General features: G+C 43.1%; 1 protein-coding gene and 1 pseudogene across 1 annotated transcript; one reads left to right on the forward strand and one right to left on the reverse strand.

Moving 5' to 3' along the window:
• Positions 1-6,565: 6,565 nt before the first annotated feature.
• On the reverse strand, positions 6,566-8,569 carry LOC139540393 (cyclin-dependent kinase inhibitor 1B-like). Its single transcript, XM_071344188.1, has 3 exons — positions 7,840-8,569; positions 7,544-7,661; positions 6,566-7,164 (listed from the first exon to the last, which is right to left on the reverse strand). The coding sequence occupies exons 1-2, from the start codon at positions 8,489-8,491 to the stop codon at positions 7,546-7,548; spliced, it is 768 nt and encodes a 255-aa protein (XP_071200289.1). The 5' UTR covers positions 8,492-8,569; the 3' UTR covers positions 6,566-7,164; positions 7,544-7,545.
• Positions 8,570-18,851: 10,282 nt separating this feature from the next.
• On the forward strand, positions 18,852-21,379 carry LOC139539358 (L-fucose kinase-like; annotated as a pseudogene).
• Positions 21,380-22,576: the final 1,197 nt, after the last annotated feature.

The raw sequence follows: 22,576 nt of genomic DNA on the forward strand, positions 1-22,576 counted from the left end.
CTGCAAGGCATCACGGACCTCAGCAGAGATGGGGACAGATGGAGAATAATCATTGTCCATCAGTTTGATGTCCTGTGCAGTGTCTACCCGAGTGAGTAGGCTCCTCATAGCCTTTTGAGCCGCTGGGGGCGATGAAGCCCCGCTGCCAGCTTCTGATGGCCTGTCATGAACCACTTGGAGGAATAGGAACCCGGTGAGGGATAAATTACCCAGTATCTCTGTAAAAAAACACAGAAGACCCTTGTGGGAAAAGCAGGCAGACAAAAAAACAGCAACCAGGTAATGGATTTGATTTATTTGTTTTTCGCCAACTGCAATATTACCTAACCGGTTTAATATCCAAGCAATAGAAATATGCACCATATGATGGAGTAACTCCGTTAAGGACCTCCAAAGTTAATGTCTCAATGTAGTGGAAAGCCCACCACGATATTCTTACACTCTGCAGGGGAAAGAACAAGAAAAAAAACCTGCAGGGTAATTAGCAGAGAACCGGCGCCATGTGGCCAGCTGCTCCAGGTTACAAACAGCTAGTAAGTATACTTCCACGCAAGATATTACACTTTAGAGTGACTTACCAGAGGAACTTCAGAAAGTTTGTACCTCAAACCATATGGATGTCTGCCGACCAAATGAAAGAGAACGTGTGTCATGGCAATGGGGTCTATATATAGGGGCAGACCCCAGGCGTGACACAGGTGTACACAGGAGTGAATCTGTAAATTCTCACCTCGGATGTATCCCTCCGCCGCGAAGTGATACCATTATATTGGAGTGATCCAATATAGTGAAACATAACATTGGAGAACAAATACATGCCATAGCGTACAGCAATAAACTGCTACAAACTAACTCAGCACTGGGATTAAAAACTTGAGTTACCTAGCTATCTTCCACCTCTGCACAGTTTCCTCAACTCAACTGAGAGAAGGTTAGCTGTTTTCTCACTGCAGCTGCACTCTCCATAGTCCTATAGAAAAGCCAGCCAGCCAATCAAACAGGCTTCCCATTAGTTCTGAGCCATCTACATGGTCCTAAAGCCAGCCCGCTAATACTTCAAAAACAAACACACCTATTCTGCTTGTGACAATTTCTTTATGACAACGTTCTTGTGGGCCCCTCTCATTAGCTGCCATGGGTAATTTTTACATTTTATTTAACCTTTATTTAACTAAGCAAGTCAGTTAAGAACAAATTATTATTTACAATGACGCCTTTCCCCGGCCAAAACCTAACGACACTGGGCCAATTGTGCGTCGCCCTATGGGAGTCCCAATCACGGCTGGTTTTGATACAGTCTGGAATTGACCCAGGGTCTGTAGTGACGCCTCTAGCACTAAGAATGCAGTACCTTAGACCCCTGCGCCACTCGGGAGCCCAATGCGCACCCATGGTAATGCGCACCCATTCTAGTCTGCCCATGCGTGTGAGTCTACAGCAGAGTTTGGCACCTCAAGGACATGTTTTGATAAACCACATATCAGTGCTACACTTGTGGTGAAAGACTATTCCTTTTCGTTTGAAAGTTTTGGACATGTACAATTGATATTATTTCCATCGTTTTTAGCATTTTACGAGGAAACAACACTTATATTTTAGGTTACGTCTTGTATCCACTCATTCCAAATAGACACAATCAAAACTGTTAATAGAATGAGAAAACATGCAGATTTCCAAAACAGCCTATGAAGACCTATCACATTTTGTATGTGCTGCATTTATCATATCAACCGTATCATATGGATAAAATAGATAGATACATGTATTGGTTTTACATCTCTAATATTGCAAGCGAGAAGGTTAAGAATAATTGTGTTCTGTGTAGGCCTACTCATTGACAAGACTAGACTCCTATTCTTATTTCATAAAATGTTTAATAAAATGTTGTCCAGTGGGCCTACCAAAAAGTTCAAGTCATGGACATTCTACTGTATAAGACATTATATTCAACCAAATTCATTTGTTGTCAATTTACTGAACATGTCAGGGCTGAATTTTGTTGCCTGGTGATTTGTTGAGACCGTTTTGGTAACATCTTTCAAAACTTGGCAAATGTTATATTTCAACATTGAAAATAAAGCTATCGCCTCGTTAGTTAACATTTTATCTTTCAAAATGTGAAGAATATGTTTTTATTGTTGCGTTGGAAAGCAATAGGCCAATGACCCAAACTCCTATGAAAGGATGTATAACTCCACAAACATCAGTATTTCCACATTTATTTTCATGAACTAAAGACAAAATGGTTGTTATCTCCAATGTTGAAGTGTTATAAACACAGCAAAAAAAGATACGTCCTCTCACTGTCAACTGAGTTTATTTTCAGCAAACCTAACATGTGTAAATATTTGTATGAACATAACAAGATTCAACAACTGAGACAGAAACTGAACAAGTTCCATAGACATGTGACTAACACAAATTGAATAATGTGTCCCTGAACAAAGGGGGGGTCAAAATCAAAAGTAACAGTCATTATCTGGTGTGGCCACCAGCTCCATTAAGTGCTGCAGTGCATCTCCTCCTCATGGACTGCAACAGATTTGCCAGTTCTTGCTGTGAGATGTTACCCCACTCTTCTACCAAGACACCTGCAAACCAGGACATTTCTGGGTGGGAATGACCCTAGTCCTCACCCTCCGATCCAACAGGTCCCAGACGTGCTCAATGGGATTGAGATCCGGCCTCTTCGCTGGCCATGGCAGAACACTTGACATTCCTGTCTTGCAGGAAATCCGAGCAGTATGGCTGGTGGCATTGTCATGCTGGAGGGTCATGTCAGGATGAGCCTGCAGGAAGGGTACCACATGAGGGAGGAGGAGGTCTTCCCTGTAACGCACAGCGTCGAGATTGCCTGCAATGACAACAAGCTCAGTCCGATGATGCTGTCATACACTGCCCCAGACCATGACGGACCCTCCACCTCCAAATCGATCCCGCTCCAGAGTACAGGCCTTGGTGTAACATTCATTCCTTCGACGATAAACGCAAATCCGACCATCAGCCCTGGTGAGACAAAACCGCGACTCGTCAGTGAAGAGCACTTTTTGCCAGTCCTGTCTGGTCCAGCGACGGTGGGTTTGTGCCCATAGGCGACGTTGTTGCCGGTGATGTCTGGTGAGGACCTGCCTTACAACAGTGTCTCCTGACCGCTCCTGTCTCAGCCTCCAGTATTTATGCTGCAGTAGTTTATGTGTCGGGGGGCTAGGGTCAGTTGGTTACCTGGAGTACTTCTCCTGTCTTATCCAGTGTCCTGTGTGAATTTAAGTATGCTCTCTCTAATTCTTTCGTTCTCTCTTTCTCTCTGAGAACCTGAGCCCTAGGACCATATGTCAGGACTACCGGGCATGATGACACCTTGCTGTCCCCAGTCCGCCTGGCCTTGCTGCTATTCCAGTTTCAACTGTTCTGCCTGCGGTTACGGAACCCCTACCTGTCCCAGACCTGCTGTTTTCAACTCTTAATGATCGGCTATGAAAAGCCAACTGAGATTTATTCCTGATTATTATTTGACCATGCTTGTCATTTATGAACATTTTGAAAATCTTGGCGCTCTCTAATTTTCTCCTTCTCTCTTTCTTTCTCTCGGAGGACCTGAGCCCTAGGACCATACGTCGGGACTACCGGCCGTGGTGACTCCTTGCTGTCCCCAGTCCGCCTGGCCTTGCTGCTATTCCAGTTTCAACTGTTCTGCCTGCGGTTATGGAACCCCTACCTGTCCCAGACCTGCTGTTTTCAACTCTTAATGATCGGCTATGAAAAGCCAACTGAGATTTATTCCTGATTATTATTTGACCATGCTTGTAATTTATGAACATTTTGAAAATCTTGGCTCTCTCTAATTTTCTCCTTCTCTCTTTCTTTCTCTCGGAGGACCTGGGCCCTAGGACCATGCGTCGGGACTGCCGCCCGTGGTGACTCCTTGCTGTCCCCAGTCCGCCTGGCCTTGCTGCTATTCCAGTTTCAGCTGTTCTGCCTGCGGTTATGGAACCGCCACCTGTCCCAGACCTGTTGTTTTTCAACTCTTGATGATCGGCTATGAAAAGCCAACTGAAAATTATTCATGATTATTATTTGACCATGCTTGTCACTTATGAACATTTTTGAACATCTTGGCATAGTTCTGTTATAATCTCCACCCGGCACAGCCAGAAGAGGACTGGCCACCCCTCATAGCCTGGTTCCTCTCTAGGTTTCTTCCTAGGTTTTGACCTTTCTAGGGAGTTTTTCCTAGCCACCGTGCTTCTACACCTGCATTACTAGCTGTTTGGGGTTTTAGGCTGGGTGTCTGTACAGCACTTCGAGATATTAGCTGATGTACGAAGGGCTATATAAAATAAAATTGAATTGAATTGAACAGGCCTACAAGCCCTCAGTCCAGCCTCCCTCAGCCTATTGCGGACAGTCTGAGCACTGATGGAGGGATTGTGCGTTCCTGGTGTAACTCAGGCAGTTGTTGCCATCCTGTACCTGTCCCGCAGGTGTGATGTTCAGATGTCCCGATCCTGTGCAGGTGTTGTTACACGTGGTCTGCCATTGCGAGGACGATCAGCTGTCCATCCTGTCTCCTTGTTGCGCTGTCTTAGGCGTCTCACAGTACGAACATTGCAATTTATTGCCCTGGCCACATCTGTAGTCCTCATGCCTCCTTGCAGCATGCCTGAGGCACGTTCACGCAGATGAGCAGGACCCCTGGGCATCTTTCTTTTGGTGTTTTTCAGAGTCAGTAGAAAGTGCTCTTTTAGTGTCCTAAGTTTTCACAACTGTGACCTTAATTGCCTACCGTCTGTAAGCTGTTAGTGTCTTAATGACCGTTCCACAGGTGCATGTTCATTATTTGTTTATGGTTCATTGAACAAGCATGGGAAACAGTTTTTAAACCCTTTACAAGGAAGATCTGTGAAGTTATTTGGATTTTTACTAATTATCTTTGAAAGACAGGGTCCTGAAAAAGGGACGTTTATTCTTTTGCTGAGTTTAGTATGTTCCTTGTATTTAGGCATAAGTTATTAGATGGGGTATACATAGGCAATATATTAACACTCTTTGCTCAGTTTTAGACCTTAAAACAATATTAAAGACGATTCACTGCATTGGTTAAGTAAAATAATAGCACTTTCAAGGAACAAAAAAAAGACCATAGGCTAAATGACAATTGTTGAAATTCAAATAGCTTACTGACACGAGAGAAGGATTACCCTTAAAACTCTCAAGGAATTGGGCCTGAATATCTTTAACATAGAATGGACCTCATTAAAGTTACATGTGAACATCTGTCATCTTCAACATGTAAAGTAACGAGAATTTAAAAGTTGATTGATCAACCCCGCTGCTCCCTGTGGACATATGGGCTGTAATTAGCTGGATATCACAATAGTTTAAATATATTTTTTTTCAGCTGTTTGTATGAATAGAGGGAAACATGTCTTTTGTTGTCCAATGCTGGACATTATGTGGCTGAATTAATTGGTCTTGGCTATGTGTACATGGATTTGCCATATGGCAACAAAAAGGAAAGAATGGAGATGGGGAGCTCTTTGTGTTGGAAATTAGAACAAGGCCGTCCGAGGTACACGTGTGTGCTTGGAGCTGGCAAAGTCATTCTTGCCATCAAAAGTCTTCACATTTTCAAACTATTGGCTAAACCACTGATAGGGACTTTGTCAGCATTATGAAGGGGGTATAGGCCTATGCGTCTAGCATGCTGAGTGCGTGGCTTGCTTTCTTTCAATTAAGGGTACACTTGTAAGTATGACAAACTGAATGGTTTGTTTCAATGGACCAGGACAATTACAAAGACGAGTAGTTCTTTCTTATTTCTCTCTTATTCGGGCAGGTAGCCTCCACGGCCAAGGTGGTGTGGCACGTTGGAGTAAACAGTGTGGGTGAGAGGTTCTTTAGACGAGTTGTTGAGTGCGGGTGAATGTGGGAGTGTCCGTGTGGACAATGCGGGTTCCAAAGGCAGCTGCTGCCGTTCTTTAGAAGCGAAAGGGCCTTTAAATTACAGACTATATCCCGCAGCTGCCCATGGCTGCATATTTGAATGCACCATCCCATTGCAATCCAACTAAGCTTGTACTTTTCTCCCTCATCTATCTTTTTTCATATTCTAGTTATTTCATCAAAAAGCAAGGACAACTTTTTTTTTGTTGCATCTAGCAATAACAAAGTTGACCTTGAAGGATGTTATATGAGGAACATTATTAGGCTGTGGGGCTTTGTATTTAGATTCAATTGTATCGTTAATAGTCTAGGCCTATGCTTGCTTGATTTAATGTCCATGATTCTCTTGCCAGATGAGTTTGTAAATCAGAAATGCTATGACTTTTCATTGCAGGGAAAGGGGTAGGCTATTTGATGGCAAAACACAGCGGGCGGCGCAAATCGTGTTTTTCTTGTTGTGTCTGGTTCCAACAGATGTTGGTCGAGCTATGAGGTGATGTAGGCTATGGAAGTAGTGTCTATGCGGCTGTAAGCCGTTACCACTTTACAAACAGGTGGGATAATTCACACTCTAAAACTGACCCTTCCCGTAAAATATTCTGAGGTGATAAAAACTAAATTGTTACATTTGAACAAAAAATACTTTATTTTCATCTTTTGCTGAACAGAAAAATCAGGGCAAAAAAATAATCTCAGAAGCACTATGAAATCTACTTTGTAAATGTACTATAAAAAGCTACATGGTTGCAAAACATCACCAAAAAAACATTGTAAATAAAAAGTTGCCCTTTGGCTAAATCAAAAAGGTATTTGCAAATATAAAGAAACATAAATAAATTATAAGTTAGAATAGTCTTGAATTATAGCCTATATTTAAACAACCCTGATATACTTAACAGAAATCTGTATTCATAAAGCTGAACACTTTGGCCAGTGTAGACAATTTAAAATAGTTTAGGATTGCACATTTAACACTGTCAAGTGGCTGTATGCAAAGCAACCATGAATGCTACATTTTGTTTGAGTCTTTCTGCGAATTCTCTCTTCCCGACCATTCAATCTTGAGACCCCGTGGAGTGTCGGCTACTTTCTATATACTGTAGGTCCACTCAGACACACCAAGCCAATGAATGGTCGAGCAGGAGTGTTCTCCTTCCCTTGTTTTCAGTCTTGTCTTCAAGTTGGAAGGTAGGGTTATAGGGGAAAGGATTGTTCAAATGCCTGGAAATTTTAACAAAAAAAGTGTTAACCGAAATCCAAAATTGTATAGACATGAACGACAAAAATCATGTATCAGATCTCTCAAAATAAAATCGGAGTTGTAACCTCAGCAGGGGTCACCATTTGCCTGAGCCTTTCCGGTCACAGTGACGCAGATTTCCCTACCCAATCACAAATTACTCTACTACGAGCTAAACTCACTATCAGCTTCCTCGACCAGTTAAAGTGTGTAACAGTGTTTTAGTTTCCCTTCGAATGCTTATCGGGAATAAATAACCCCACAACGTATGCGCAATTACGCACAAGTAACTATTGTGTCCATATGTAAAACGGCCAATGTTCAAATGCCTTGTAGCCATATTGAACTGTAGCTACATACCTTCAACGAATTTTCTTGCGTTGAGTTTGTTCTACGTGACATTGAGACGAAGGGTGGTGGCAAGTGCTTTCATTTAGCTTCGTTTCGGTCGTCATCCGTTTTCGTTTCATGTAGAAGTCTGGGGGAAAAAGTAACATTTAAATCCAAGAACTCACAGCATGGTCCAGGTGGCCAAATATTAGCCCACTGACCGGACAACACATGAAAATGACTACGTCACTTACCCAAATATATCTCGAGATTCAGCATCAATGCGTAAAACACACTAGGCTTAGCCTACAGATATTTAGGCCTACCTGTAGCAAGTGTCGTCGTATCAGTAGTTATTTTGCATCGAACACACGGGACTTGTTTGCGAGTAGGCTTCCCAGAGTTCAGCTTCACTGCGCAGTTCTCCTGGTTGACTTCGGTGAGGCATGGAGTGTTACCTTTGGAGCTGGTCAAGCGGTCATCACAATGAGGCGATTCACCCTGAGAAGAGGAGTCCAGTAGGATAACGTCAACGTCTGGCTTCACATTGACCGGTGTTACAACAATCCTCGCCCTCCCGACCTGTACAGAGTCCTGGTAGAAAATAGGGCTCGTATCCACCGGGGTTTCCTCCCACACATAGTCCCCAGACATTGGCACTTCGGCCTCGAAATTAAAGTTCCATTTCCGCTGGTCCCTATACGAAATCTCCCGCATCTTGGATTTCATATCCCGGTTCAGTTCGTCGTGATCCACCGGTCCAAAAAGATTACGACAGACGCCCGTGCGTGCGTGGAGAGGAAAGGTCATCGGTGTGGACAACCTCTCCATGGCGCTGCTTAATAGCAGGACGTTTGACATTGTTTCCCCCAAATGTAACAAGAGGTGTAAATAAATCGCAGGATTTAGAGTGTCCTTAAATAGTTGGGGTTGCGTTTGCCCTCTTGTTTCTATGGAGTTGCGCAACACGGTTCTCATTTAAATGTACCCGAGTAGAGCGTCACACCGTATTTAAAGTCCCAACAAGAAGTTGTAGGTTCATCTAGCGAGATCGCTCGACCATTGGTTCGTTTACGTCCAACCCTTTCTAAGAATCCATAACCCATATCCATTGGCTGGTACGACTATTTGGACAGGTGCCAAGAAGATTTGTGCCTGGGGTGTCAGTATTGGGAATTGACTGAATGCATTTCCAAACTCGATGTGAAACTGTTGCTACCTCCGTTCTGCTTGTCCACAGTTCAGGGTTGCCATGCCATGCCATGCCGTGTTTTGGTCCAGGGTTGCGGGTTTTAGAGCTACCTAAAAACTATCCATATATACACATCCCATATTGGAGACTTATTGAACTTTTAACATATTGTTTCAAATATGTACAATTTTTGAAAATACACATGCATATTGGCCATATACCACAAATCCCGAACTGCCTTATTAAGTGACAATTAAATGATTGTTTCAAATACTTTGTTAGCAACCTCAATGGATTCATGTAGTACAACTACTCCACTATCTATGTTATGGATTGGAAGCATCTTTACGGTTCAATTTTGAAAATGCACCCCTCCAGACCTACTTACATTGTGTACGTGATAATGGCATTCATCCTACATTGGAGACTCATTTAAAAGACAGTTTCAAATGTAGTCAGCAAACTCAATGGAATAAAATGTACTGCACTGTAAGACTTTTCTGTCATTTCAACACAAACTATCAAGGCACAAGGCGAGACCCAAACGCAGACACAGGAGGCAGATGGTTGGAGTCTTACAATGTTTATTAATCCAAAGGGGTAGGCAAGAGAAAGGTCGTGGACAAGGAAAAAATGTCAAAACCAGATCAGAGTCCAGGAGGCACAGACAGGCTCGTGGTCAAGGCAGGCAGAATGGTCAGGCAGGTGGGTACAAAGTCCAGAAACAGGCAAGGGTCAAAACCGGGAGGACTAGAAAAGGAGAATGCAAAAAGAATGAGAATGCAAAAAAAGCAGGAGAACAGGAAAACCGCTGGTTGACTTGGAAACATACAAAATGAACTGGCACAGAGAGACTGGAAACACAGGGATAAATACACTGGGGAAAATAAGCGACACCTGGAAGGGGTGGAGACAATCACAAGGACAGGTGAAACAGATCAGGGCGTGACAAAAACACTAGGATGCACAGTATAATACCATACATGTGTTTTACAGCATTACTGTGTTAGATTGCACTGCATTATGGGTAAAATGCTGAAAAATACTGTAATTTGGAAGCCTCCTGTAAAAATTACTCTAACATACTATATTTCTTTACAGTAATAGCTTATGCTTACTTATCCGTTTCAGGCGCCAACCTCATGCTGTCAGGTGAGACACATGAAGTTCAGACTATTTTAGTAAATATCTTCTTGAAGTGGCTGTGAAGTGGAATAATATTTTCACCAGCTGCTGGGTAGGTACCTTGCCTTGTTTATAAGCATACTTATTGCTAGCCAATGTTGAATTACTGCATGTTTCCTTTGCTAACTTAGCTAGATAGCTGGCTAATGTTTGCTAACTAGCAAGCTAGCTCAAGTTGACAAGCCATTTCGGTCTGCTCTAAATTGCTCATAGATATCTAGTTGTGCGACCTAGAAAAACACGAGAATATTGTGATTTATAGACTGTATCGCAGACTCTGAGTGCCATAGAGAATACACTGAGCGAGTGACCATTATATTTCCACCACTACTACAGAGAATATGGCTTGTTTCTAGCAGTTAAAAAGATGACCCATATTTTTTCGGATTGACGGGCCTCATTTTACACACAAACCGCGTTGTTGGCAGTACTCGCAAGCCGCTAAAGCTGATGTGAATGACCAATGCACCATATATGACTCACCACCTGGATTCGGTCTTATGTAGCAACATAAGCAACATTTGAATTTCATATTATTTATTTTTTTACATTGGATTAAGGTAGAGACTCAAAGCTACAAAATGGTATATCATACACTGCATTTGAGGAAACAATGGGAAAGTAATTCTGCTTTGAATGTTGATCAACTTGTAAACTCACTTTTGAGAACCCGTCTTTCAATGTTTTGGTGCTACTATTGGAGAGCCCTTCTGTCTACACCCATTCAGCATTGTTCACGCCCTCTTAAGGCTTAGCCCTACCCATCTCTTTAAGGGTTGATCTGACCATTCTGTACTAACTTGCCAGCTACTTCCAGACATCTAAGAGAGAGAGAGAACAGCTCACTGAACATTACTTGCCCTAGCAGAGCTGGTTAGGCTGGTATCCAGAGCGTTGGTGAACTGTGCTGTCATATTTTCCTTTAGTAAATTTAGTGTTTCGAGTTCAGAGCGCACACTGGACGCTCTAGCCAATAAGTAGGGTTGTTCCAAAAGCATCTGACCTCAAACAACAACAGTCAAGCTAACTGGCTAACATTGGCTAGCTACTTCCAGACACATGAGACACCCCACTCTGACCATTTTAATCACCCTAGCAGAGCTGGTTAGGCAGTTTGTTGGCTTTGTTGCTGACGTTTACTGACACCGGACATATTCAACGGGTGTTGAGCATTCAAAAATTAATCAGTTAATCTGCGTTCTGGCACACTAAGACGAGAGTCTTTTGGGTAGGGGGCAGTATTTTCACCTCCGGATGAAAAGCGTGCCCAAATTAAACTTCCTGATACTCAGGCCCAGAAGCTAGGATATGCATGTAATTGGTATATTTGGATAGAACACACGCTAAGGTTTCCAAAACTGTTAAAATAATGTCTGTGAGTATAACAACTGATATGGCAGGTGAAAACCTGAGAGAAATCCATCCAGGAAGTGGAATTATTCTCATGTGGCTGTTTTTCAACTCTATGCCTACAGAGAATCCAATGAGTTAGGACCCAGATTGCAGTTCCTATAGCTTCCACTAGATGTCTGTCTTTCAGGCTTTTATTTTTAAAAACGACGAGTAAACAGCCATTTTGGTCAGAGGACAGAGGAACTTTGCGGACCTGGAGCGCCGTTTGTTATTTTTCCTTTCTATTGAAAACGGTATTGTCCGGTTGAAATATTATTGATTATAAAGACAAACAACCTGAGGATTAATTATAAACATCGTTTGACATGTTTCTACAAACTTTACTGGTACTTTTAGTATGTATTCGTCTGCCTGCTGTGACCGCCTTGGAGCTATTGGATTACTGAACAAAACGCGCCAACAAAACAGAGTTTTTGGGACATAAAGAGGGACTTTATCGAACAAAACAAACATTTACTGTTTAACTAGGAGTCTTGTGAGTGCAACCATATGAATATCATCTAAGGTAAGTGATTCATTTTATTGCTATTTCTGGCTTTTGTGACTCCTCTACCTGGCTGGAAAATGCTTGTATGCTTTTGTGCGCTGTCCTCAGATAATCGCATGGTATGCTTTCGCTGTAAAGCCTTTTTGAAATCTGACACAGCGGCTGGATTAACAAAAAGTTACTATTTAAGCCGATGTATAACACTTGTATGTTTTTATGAATTTTTATTATGAGTATTTCTGTTTTTGAATTTGGCGCTCTGCAATTTCACCGGATGTTTGCCAGGTGGGACGCTAGCATCCCACACCCTAGAAATGTAGGTAAACAATGAATCCCAATGCATGATGTAACGTTGGTTAGTGAGCCAGTCAGCTAACGTTAGCTAGCTACTTAACAGTACACTTTAACTTGAATGAAAATACTTTGTCAAAATTAGAGTGGAGTCTTTTGTTAAGACATGTAGGTAGTTAGCTAGCTAAACAATGCACCATAATCACAACTCATGACGTTACTACCCTGCATGAATCTGCAGGTAGCTAACCAACCAGGTTCTATGGCTATAACTAGTCAAGCAAATGGGTCTGAGATACAAAGAATAAGATCATACACAAAATGTTAGCTAGCGACCAAGCTAACATTAGCTAACAGTACAATTGACATGAAACCACTTTCTGTCAAAATTAGAAACGTGTAATATCTGAAAATGTAGCTAGCTAGACAATCTTACAATTATACATCATGGTTGGACAGGTCTCCTGTCTGATGCCATGCATGGTTACCCTTAGTTTGATGATGTAATCCAGACTGGTGTTTTCTCCATCTCCTTAGCTATCATACTCGAATTCCACTGATTTCAAAACTCGTTCCTCCAGAAAGTGGAGAGCATACACATAACGTTAGCTAGCGAGCCAGCCAGATAACGTTAGCTAGCTAACAGTACACTTTAACTTGACATTAGGTTTATGCAGTTTTACTACGCGATACATTTTTTTTAAAGCAGCATTTGACACGATTACCTAGACATACTGGCCAGCTCCAATAGACAGACGCGTGCTTTATGGCATGTCCAGCCCACTCATTATCTCAGCCAATTATGGCTCGCTGGAAGGTTTGCTCGCTTTTTCTGTAGCTAAACCAACTAGGCTCGTAATTTAACAATGTTATTCGTATTAACAGATGGCATACAAGTTTGATATTAAGGCACATGACAGTGCACATGTTCGAGAAGGCATTTCTGCCAAAAAACGCATGTTGATAAAAAACATGTTTTACGTTCAAACAGCTCTCCTGTGAAGTCATAACTTGCAACATACGCCTAGTTTCCTGTATCGGGTCACAAATTGTATCGAAGTGCCTGCCGACCTAAGGTGCAGTTCCACTGGTCAGCTGTAACCTAACACAGTGTCGGCAGTGGACACTAGTAACGTGGTGAATTTTCCCCTCCCAGGATTACACAGTATTTCAAGTAGGATAGCAGCCTACACAAGAAATAACTAATGTTGTTAGACATCTAGATGTCACCGGGATATATTCTACTCAATGGGGAGAGGATGAATGGCAGAAACACCGGGACAGAGTGTCCTCCTTAGCTGTCAAAACCCTGTGTGATTCAGTTCACTTGGCTCTCATCTGCGTGACATAAATCATTGTTTTGTAGGCCAGGATTGTGTTTATTTCCTCTCCTGCTAACCATTTGTTTAATTTTATAAACATTGTTCCATAATGTAATAGCTAAACCTGTTCACTTTACCACTAGTTCGCAAACATTTGGTGGCACAGCTAGAAAGGAAAATGTTGCGAGTCTGGTAAAATAATCTGTGATATGGTGTATGGCTAACCATTAGTTTGCTAGGGTTTGGGGTGGCAGGTAGCCTAGTGGTTAGAGCGTTGGGCCGGTAATGGAAAGTTGGTGGATCGAATCCCTGAGCTGACAAGGTAAAAATCTGTTGTACTGCCCCTGAGCAAGGCAGGTAACCCACTGTTCCCCGGGTGTCGAAGACAAGGTGCTGTGGATGTTGATTTAAGGCAGCCCCCCGCACCTCTCTGATTCAGAAGGGTTGGGTTAAATTTGGAAGATATTCAGTTGTACAACTGACTAGGTATCCTACCCGATTTATTCAATGCCACAATTGATTTCATAAACTATATTGGATATACGCTGTAGGTTCGAATCAACCCAAGATGATGAATCCTGAAAGATGGAACAAGGTGCATGACAAGATGTCCCAGAGGAAGCCAGCTGTTTGTTCTCGATCCCTACCTTGCCCCATTCTTCCAAACGTTCACTGAGTTTGAATGAAGACCTGTAGTGAGGTAAGTACACATGCACACGACACCAGCTTTATTTGTCCCCTGTCTTTTTACCCACAGAGTAACAGCCTTGGTGCTGAACGCACCAGTGGGTACACACTGCCTGCCTTCCAGGACACCTACAACATCAGGTGTCGCAGGAAGGCCAAGAAGAACATCAGGGACCTCGCTATCCGAGCCATGGCCCGTTCTCCCCGTTTCCATTACTCATAATCATAGTACCATCTAAACCGCTGTGAAATCATTTCAGCTTTTTGAAGCTGGTGTACAAACCCGAAAGAAAAAGCGCGAAAACAAAATTTAAGAACGGGAAGCATAGAAATAGCGCACGTAGAACATATGTACCGCTTCTTAGACTTGCTTTTAGTGAGAATGGCGCACATTTCTATGTGGATTTGATTGGGACACACAAACAGTTACATATTGCAGCTTTTAATAGAGAACAACTACTCATCTATCTATGTTATGGATTAGAAGCATTTTTACTGTACCATTTTGAAAATGTAAACTTGCTGAGAATAATTACAGACATTTAATCCTATACCTTCACCATAAGTACTGACATCTTGTCACGTCCTGACCATAGAAAGCCTTTATTTTCTATGGTAGAGTATGTCAGGGCGTGACTAGGGGTTTAGTCTAGTTTCTATGTGGGGTTCTAGTTTGTTTTTTCTATGTTGGTGTTTTAGTATGATTCCCAATTAGAGGCAGCTGGCTATCGTTGTCTCTAATTGGGGATCATATTTAAGTAGCATTTTTCCACCTGTGGGTTATGGGATATTGTTTGGAGTTAGTGCACTTTGCACCTCTGTAGTCACGGTTTGTTCGTTTATTGTTTTGTCTTTGCTATAGTTTCACTTCTTTAATAAATGATGTGGAACTCTACATTCGCTGCACCTTGGTCCATCTCTACACACGATCGTGACACATCTACTGTTGGAGTGCTTGGACGTGTGACCTACCATCCTTACCCATCCTGTGCAACTCCTGTAACACTCTCCTCTGACTCCTGCTCAATGGCTCATGTTCCGGGTACTCTACTTCTCTAATACACCTGAATCTAAGGCCCTCACTGGCATTGGAAGGAAATACATTTCTTGGTCCTTGACATTGCTTTGTTTTATGTTCACGATGCTGTTGTGGCAGGATTTGATTTATTCATTTGGGGGAAAAAAAGAGCTTTGGACGGACTGATTACCACAGTTGGACTCCAATCAAGTTGAAGAAACATTTCAATGATGATCAATATAAACAAGATGCAACTGAACTCCATTTAGAGTCTCATAGCAAAGTGTCTGAATACTTATGTAAATAAGGTATTTCTGTTTATTAGTGATGGGCGTTGCGGCTCTTTTCTGTGAGTCGGCTCAGCTCACCAAAAAGAGCCGACGTTTTTGGCTCCCAAACGGCTCTTTAAAAAAAATATTTTGTATTTTTTTTCTAGTCAAACCGTTTACATTTACATTTACATTTAAGTCATTTAGCAGACGCTCTTATCCAGAGCGACTTACAAATTGGTGCATTCACCTTATGATATCCAGTGGAACAACCACTTTACAATAGTGCATCTAACTCTTTTAAGGGGGGGGGGGGGGGTTAGAAGGATTACTTTATCCTATCCTAGGTATTCCTTAAAGAGGTGGGGTTTCAGGTGTCTCCGGAAGGTGGTGATTGACTCCGCTGACCTGGCGTCGTTTGCGATATGATTGGTGTTGAAACAATTCTTAAATGAAATCATACTCTACCTTAACCACAATGTATTTCAAAATGCATCGTTTTGTTATGAAAAAGAATGTATTAATCATTTGCAATTAAAGTATAACTTTTTAATGTATATAAACAAATTGCATAAATCTAACCATTCAAAACTAATACAATCTGTTACAGCATAATAGAATATTGCACCATATCAAAGAAAAATGAATAACAATGTGCAAAACTGCAGCATCCCACTTAAAACATTAAACTGGTCCCTCTTTTCTCTCTCTTCTTTATTGCCATGTTATAACCAGCAGCACACAGCAATGCTGACCATATTTTGCTTTTATGAGAGATTTGCATTCAGAAATGCAAGCAGCCTCACGAGGGGCTGATGCGGTTTCTTCTCTCAGTAATTATTTGTCCCGTTTTCGAGAAGACCCTCTCTGAGGGAACAGATGTGGCCACTATGCAGAGTCTCCCTGTCATGACTTTAGTAAGCTGTGGGTAGACAGAGGCCTTGTTCTTCCACCAGCTCAGAGGATCTGCAGATCTTTGAAGGAGGGCTCCATTATGGCATCTGCTGAGAGATTCCTTCGTGCTCCATCCCCAGTTGCTCTCTCGTCAAACAGCATCCAAACAGCAGACGTTTGTGGCACTACTACTGGTGTTTCTGCTCCATCTGATCCCTCTTCTTTCTGTTGCCCTGGTGCCTGAGCCAGCTGACTGCTGGGGCTGTCCCTCCTTGCTGCTGAGGTTATTCATTGAAGAGCCTCATCAATCGCTCTGGCATCACTGAAGGCTAACTTCTTAAACCTGGGGTCAAGTGCAGCGGTTTCTGATAGCACGTGATTATAGTCCATTCTGTGGAACTTTCTGTCCATTGATGAACATAGGGTGTCCATCAGCTCTGTCACATGTCCTGTGGTTACATTTGCTTCTCTCTGGTGGCTGGCTGTGATTTGCTGCAGACCCTTACACAGGCGTATCATTTTTGATGCTGTCACATAGCTGAAAAGAGAGAACAGTAACTTATTAATTCAGGTTCATGTTTTGTCTACTGATACTACATTCTCATCTACTGCTCATATACATATATAATACTAGATTAAATAATGATTTAGTAATAGCTGTTTACAGTACCTCTCTCCACTGATCCACGGTGACCTGCTCAAAGGGTTCCAGGACTCTGCACACCTCCACCACCTCCCATTCCTCTTGGGTCAGAACATCAACAGGTGCATTGACAATGGCCAGGGTAGAGATGATGGCACCCTTTGCCTCAAGAAACCGCTTCAACATATAAAATGTTGAATTCCACCTTGTAGTGCAGTCTTGTTTAGGCCTCAGCTCAGGCATCCCCATCTGGCGTTGCGTAGACTTTCGTTTTTCAGCACCTACTGTGCTCCTGTGGAAGTATTCCACAGCTGCTTTCACTTTGTCCACAGTGGGCTTCATCACCTTCAGAGCATCTCTTACAATCAGGTTGATTGTGTGGGCAAGACATGGATGATGGTTCCATTTTAACATTTTCATGGCTTTGGTTACCTTAGCTGCATTGTCGCTAACACAACAGACCACTTTTCCATCTGCTTGCCATTCTCTGGCCACTCACAACAGTTCCTCTGCCAAGTACTCGGAGGTGTGTCTGTCTAAAAGTTCAGAAGACAGCTAGACATAGAAAAATCTTCAATGAAGTGACATGTTACCTACATGTAAGAAGTGGTTACCCTTGATGTCCAGCAGTCAGTGGTAAGGCAAACTGCAGAAGACTCTTTTCCCGCACTGAAGCCTTGTGCTCTCGTGAAGTTGTAGAGTAAGTGATTTTGAAAGGGTTTTCCTGCTTGGAATTGTGTACATTGGATTTAGACTATTGCTATAATTTCTGAAACCTCTGTCCTCCACGATCGAAAATGGCTGGAAATCAATCGGTGGCAATCATTTCAGCCAATGCAATATCAATTTGGCCTTGTTTTGCTACAGACATAGACTTTGGCATAAACTGGTCCATAGAAGACTGCGTTGTTGTGGGTCGCGGAGTAGGCCTACTTGACTGAGTGGATACATCTCCACGTGTGGAGGTGCTGGCTCCACCACTATCAACAGCAGGCCCGCTAGTTTCTCGAAGCTCCGCTACAGCTAGCTTCACAGTTGGGTGCACAGTTCACATATGCCGGTGTAGGTTGTGCGTAGAACCGGCTTAATATGAGATTTTGTTTTGGCAAATTCTACACTGTGCTCTAACATTGTCTACATTATTAAAATGCATCCAAATGCTACTGTGCCCCCGACTCATTTTCCAGCTGTTGTTTTCACAGCTGTCCTTCCTCTCTCTCCTCGGCTGCTAAGTGTGTGACTGTGAGTGAGTTGGCTCGGCCCTCCCTCACGCATCTTTGGTTCATTGGTTGACACTGCGTGTCTGACAGGAACAAAGGTGAGGTGGTTAGTCTGAGCGGACAGTCAGAACGAATGTGTGTGCGCTTGAGCATTTAGGCCTATTTTTATTTATTTTTCGTCCTTTTAATTAGTTAATTCTTATTTAAATCTTATTTAAATCTTTTGATTATTCACATCTAAAAAAAATATATAAATAGATTCGGCTCTTCTGAAATGCAAGCTAGCTCCCAACGTTCACCTACAAGAGCCGACTCGTTCGTGAATGACCCATCATTACTGTTTATGCACCTTGTTAATTGGTGAGCATTTAGTGTTTACATTGACAACCGCAAGTTGTACCACTATATCCTTGATCACCAAGCATGTCGAGAGCTATGATCAAAGACAAACTTGACATGTACTACTACAAATGATCCATTATGAATGGAAAGGCCAACTTATGTAAATAAGGTATTTCTGTTTTTTATTTTTAATACATTTGCAAACATTCTAAAAACCTGTTTTCACTTTGTCATTATGGGGTATTGTGTGTAGATTACTGAGGAAAATAAATACATTTTAATGCATTTTAGAATAAGCCTGTAACAAAATGTGAAAAAAGGGAAGGGGTCTGAATACCTTCCAACTGCACTGTATGTGTGTTCAATATCTGTCTTTGTCTGTGTTGTCCTCAGAATGCCCAGTGTGTGAGTGATGGCTGCAGTGTAATCAACAGTGTTCTGGAGGGGGATGTCAGTGTTGCGTCAGGAGCAGTAATCCAGCACTGCCACCTTCAGGTCTGGGGAACTCTTACACCGAAACGTATAACAAAATGTTTATTTCACCTTGGCACCATATGATGTGATGTTGTTTGACCCATGACCTCTTCTCCCAGGGCCCAGTGGCAGTGCATTCAGGTTGTTTACTATCAGGCCTGTAAGTGACATCCTCGTCGCACATCCAGCAGCTGGCCTTAACCAAGGACCTCATCATCCAAGGGCACCGTGGGAGAGATGAAGATCACCATTCATACAGTGCTGGGCACTCGCAATGATTTCAAGGTAGCAATTCGCTGTCTCTCCTCTTCCCACCTTCTTTCAAAATGTCACCATCGAATGATAAGTCTGTGGACAGAGGCTGTTTTAGATTGTCTGTTGGTCTCTTATACAGACGTTGCCTTCCCATAGGCTTCATGTGATAAGGATGGTGTCACCTTCCTGAACCACAGATGGAGGGAACGTACTTTGCCCCTTGGTATGGATCCCAAATGTTGTATTTACTTAGTCCATCTCCTCTTTCTCTCCCCAGGCCTGAGGATCTGTGGGGGTCCGGGAGGTCCCAGTCCCTTAAAGTTGGGTCGTCTTATCCTAGGCTTTAAAGTTGTTCACACTATGGCTTTGAACATTCAAAGCAAGTGGGAAACCTACATGGCAGGCATTGTTGTCACCTTAGCTCGCTACATAACTTCTGAGGGGGGGGGGGGGCTTGAAGTTGGGGGGGGGGGGGGGGGGTGCTGGCTGTTAGGTTGGCCGGGGGCACTGGAGCAGTGAGGGCCGCCTGGAGGCTCTCTCTCTGAGAGGACCTTTGCCTTACTGACCACGAGGGCGAGCTGCGCTGGAGGAAGGAGCTGTTCTTCCAGGCGGGGAGGAGGAGAGTGCTGGAAAACCTGAAGGGCCAGAGCGATCATGGGCTGTTGCCCAGCTTCAGGACTGTCTTGCTGGGAGGCCAGCATGAGGAGCTCATCTGCACACTAGACTCCAGTGAGTGTTGATGTCCCCTTTATTTGACCATTGGGAGCTGAGTGAGAACACATTGGGATTTACACCAGGGGTTGCAGTGGAGCTATTTAGTGTCTCAAGCCCTGTCTAATTCTCTTCCCCTATTCCACACTTGATGTGTACAGTCTCTAAAATGTGCATTTGTGTGTGTGAATTCCTGGGGGGGCAGATGTCTGAGTGCATTTCACATGCTCATTTTGCACTCTTTCTGTCAGACGGCCATAGAAAAATGGCTGGTGGAAAACAAGTATAGACCTCCTGTTATCTGAATGCTGACTCTCTTTAATGACAATAGCCATCTCTTGTGCTCCAGTTGCAGCAGGGAGAACCTGGGAGTGGCCACCCGCTGCCTGGCCTGTATAGCTGAAGTGCCTGGTCGAGGGGGGCTGAGGAGCAGGCTGGCTACTAACTCCGTATGGAGCCATGCCTTCTCCCTCCTGGTGTGGGAAGACCTGCCAGGTGGCGTCCAGGCCCTGACCACTGAGATCCAACTGGCTCAGCAGGTCAGACCCATACTGATACTAATAACGTCTAACCCTACATTAATAGGTGCTGCTAATGTCTGCATATTTGCACCCTAATGCTTTCTCCCTGCAATTTAAATTCCTGAAAAAACTGCTGTCAAGAAGAAAGAGAAACAAGGAAAGGTAGCCTTTCCTAGTGACAGTATATGACTGCCCCCTACAGGCCAGATTTACTGGTGCGTGCTCCACTGCACTATGAGGGGGCGGGGCAGGTGCTTATACGACAAGCTGTGATGTCATCACAGTGATCTCCATTGGTCAAGGCAAGGTCCCACCCCTTGGCGTGTTGCAAGAAGTGGAGTGCCCTCCCAGATTGGACCTCTCACGTGAGTTAACTGCCCAGTTCCAATTCCCCCCTAGACCAGGGTTTTTCAATGTTAGTCCTGGATGGCCAAAACACTCCTGGTTTCCATCCTCTCCTTCTAATCAGGGACTGACTCAAACACCAGGTGAATGCAATTAACTACCAGGTAGAAACAAAAAACAGAATTGTTTTGGCACTTCAGGACCGGAATTGAAAAGCCCTGCCCTTTCGCCTAGCCAAACTCTCATGGCAAAGCTATTTTGATGAGTTATCGCTACTCTTTTAGCCGGAACAATACCCCTAAAAACATAACCCCGAACTGGAGGCTGCTGAGGGGAGGATGACTCATAATAATATCTGGAACGAAGTTAATGGAATGGCATCGAACACGCAGTGGTGAAGGTTAGGGTGAAGGTTGACCTCCCATTGGTGCCCGAACTCGTCTCATCAAGCACCCCGTCTGCTATTGGTCCGTTCCAATAAAGGGCAGGGCGGCGCTGTCACCATGGAGAGAGAGGCTGGAGTGCGAGAGGCTGGAGGATCTGAAAGACCACTGTGCCACATGCAAGACTAAAGCCTTGTTCACACTGCAACCTTAGTGCTCAACTCAGTTTTGTTTTGGAATACTGACTGTCCAAACAGCAAGTTACAAGTGACCAGATAGGATGTGTGTGTGTTCAGACAGCAGTCATTTGCTGACATAGCTATGCTAGTTGTCATAGTAACGACCGGTGTGTGCACAGTGGTGTAGGCTGATTGGTGGCGGTAGTCATGCTTCCTATCCCTCAGAAGTTATGTAGCAAGCTAAGGTGACAACAATGCCTGCCATGTAGGTTTCCCACTTGCTTTGAATGTTCAAAATCATAGTGTAAACAACTTTAAAGCCTCAAAGGATAAGATGACCCAACTATAAAGATGTGTCCTTTTGGGCTAGACACAGCAATCAACTAGCTAGCTATGTAGCTGTTTAGCTTTCTAGCACATTTGCTATGTTTGTAAAAAATTTACAAACTGTCAACAGAGGAGCTAGCGAGCTACAATATATGCCAAATAACAGTCTAAAAACCACTTTGCCTGGAATCAGATTTGTATCTGATTTCAAACCACCTACGATTGTGGCTTGAAATATCCGATTTCATGTGCTTTTTGGATGTTCAGACTGCAGGAAATTTGAATTGGATATGCATATTTAAAAAAAAAAAAAAAAAAAATATTTTAGCACTTCAAACTGCCAATGTGAACAAGACATTCTTACTGTATGTATGTGGGACGTGCTGATCAGTAAGTGTGTGTGTGTGTGGATTCTTGTGTGCCCTTTACATGTTTTTAGGCTTTGGGGTTTTGCTCAATTTCGAGGTTGGTTCTGTCTGGGTATGATTGGAAACATCCTTGTTGGTCAGGATGTGTTGCACCTTTTGCGTCCTTAGTTTCAACTGTACTGGCACAGGTGATATTTAAAAGCGTCTGGCCCAGTGCTCCAGTTGGCCTTTCCATTCATAATGGCTAATTTGTAGTAGTACATGTCATGTTTGGTCATTTCCAGTTGTCTTTGATCATAGTTCTAGACATGCTTGGTGATCAAGGATGTAGTGGTAGAACTTGCGGCTGTCAATGTAAACACTAAATGCTCACCAATTAACAAGGTGCATAAAAACAGAATGTACAGTGTATTCAGAAAGTATTCAGACCCCTTCCCTTTTTTCCACATGTTACATTGCAGCCTAATATAAAAAAAAAAAAATCCCTCACTAATCGATACACAATACACCAAAATGACAAAGCGAGAACAGGTTTAG

This window comes from Salvelinus alpinus, chromosome 15 (assembly GCF_045679555.1).
Source record: "Salvelinus alpinus chromosome 15, SLU_Salpinus.1, whole genome shotgun sequence".
Lineage (NCBI taxonomy): Eukaryota > Metazoa > Chordata > Actinopteri > Salmoniformes > Salmonidae > Salvelinus > Salvelinus alpinus.

Coding starts and splice junctions, on each gene's coding strand:
- LOC139540393 (XM_071344188.1), bottom strand. CDS start 8,491: ATGAGAACCGTGTTGCGCAACTCCATAGAAACAAGAGGGCAAACGCAA. Junction 7,662..7,839: donor TACGACGACACTTGCTACAG/GTAGGCCTAAAT, acceptor TTTTTCCCCCAG/ACTTCTACATGAAACGAAAA.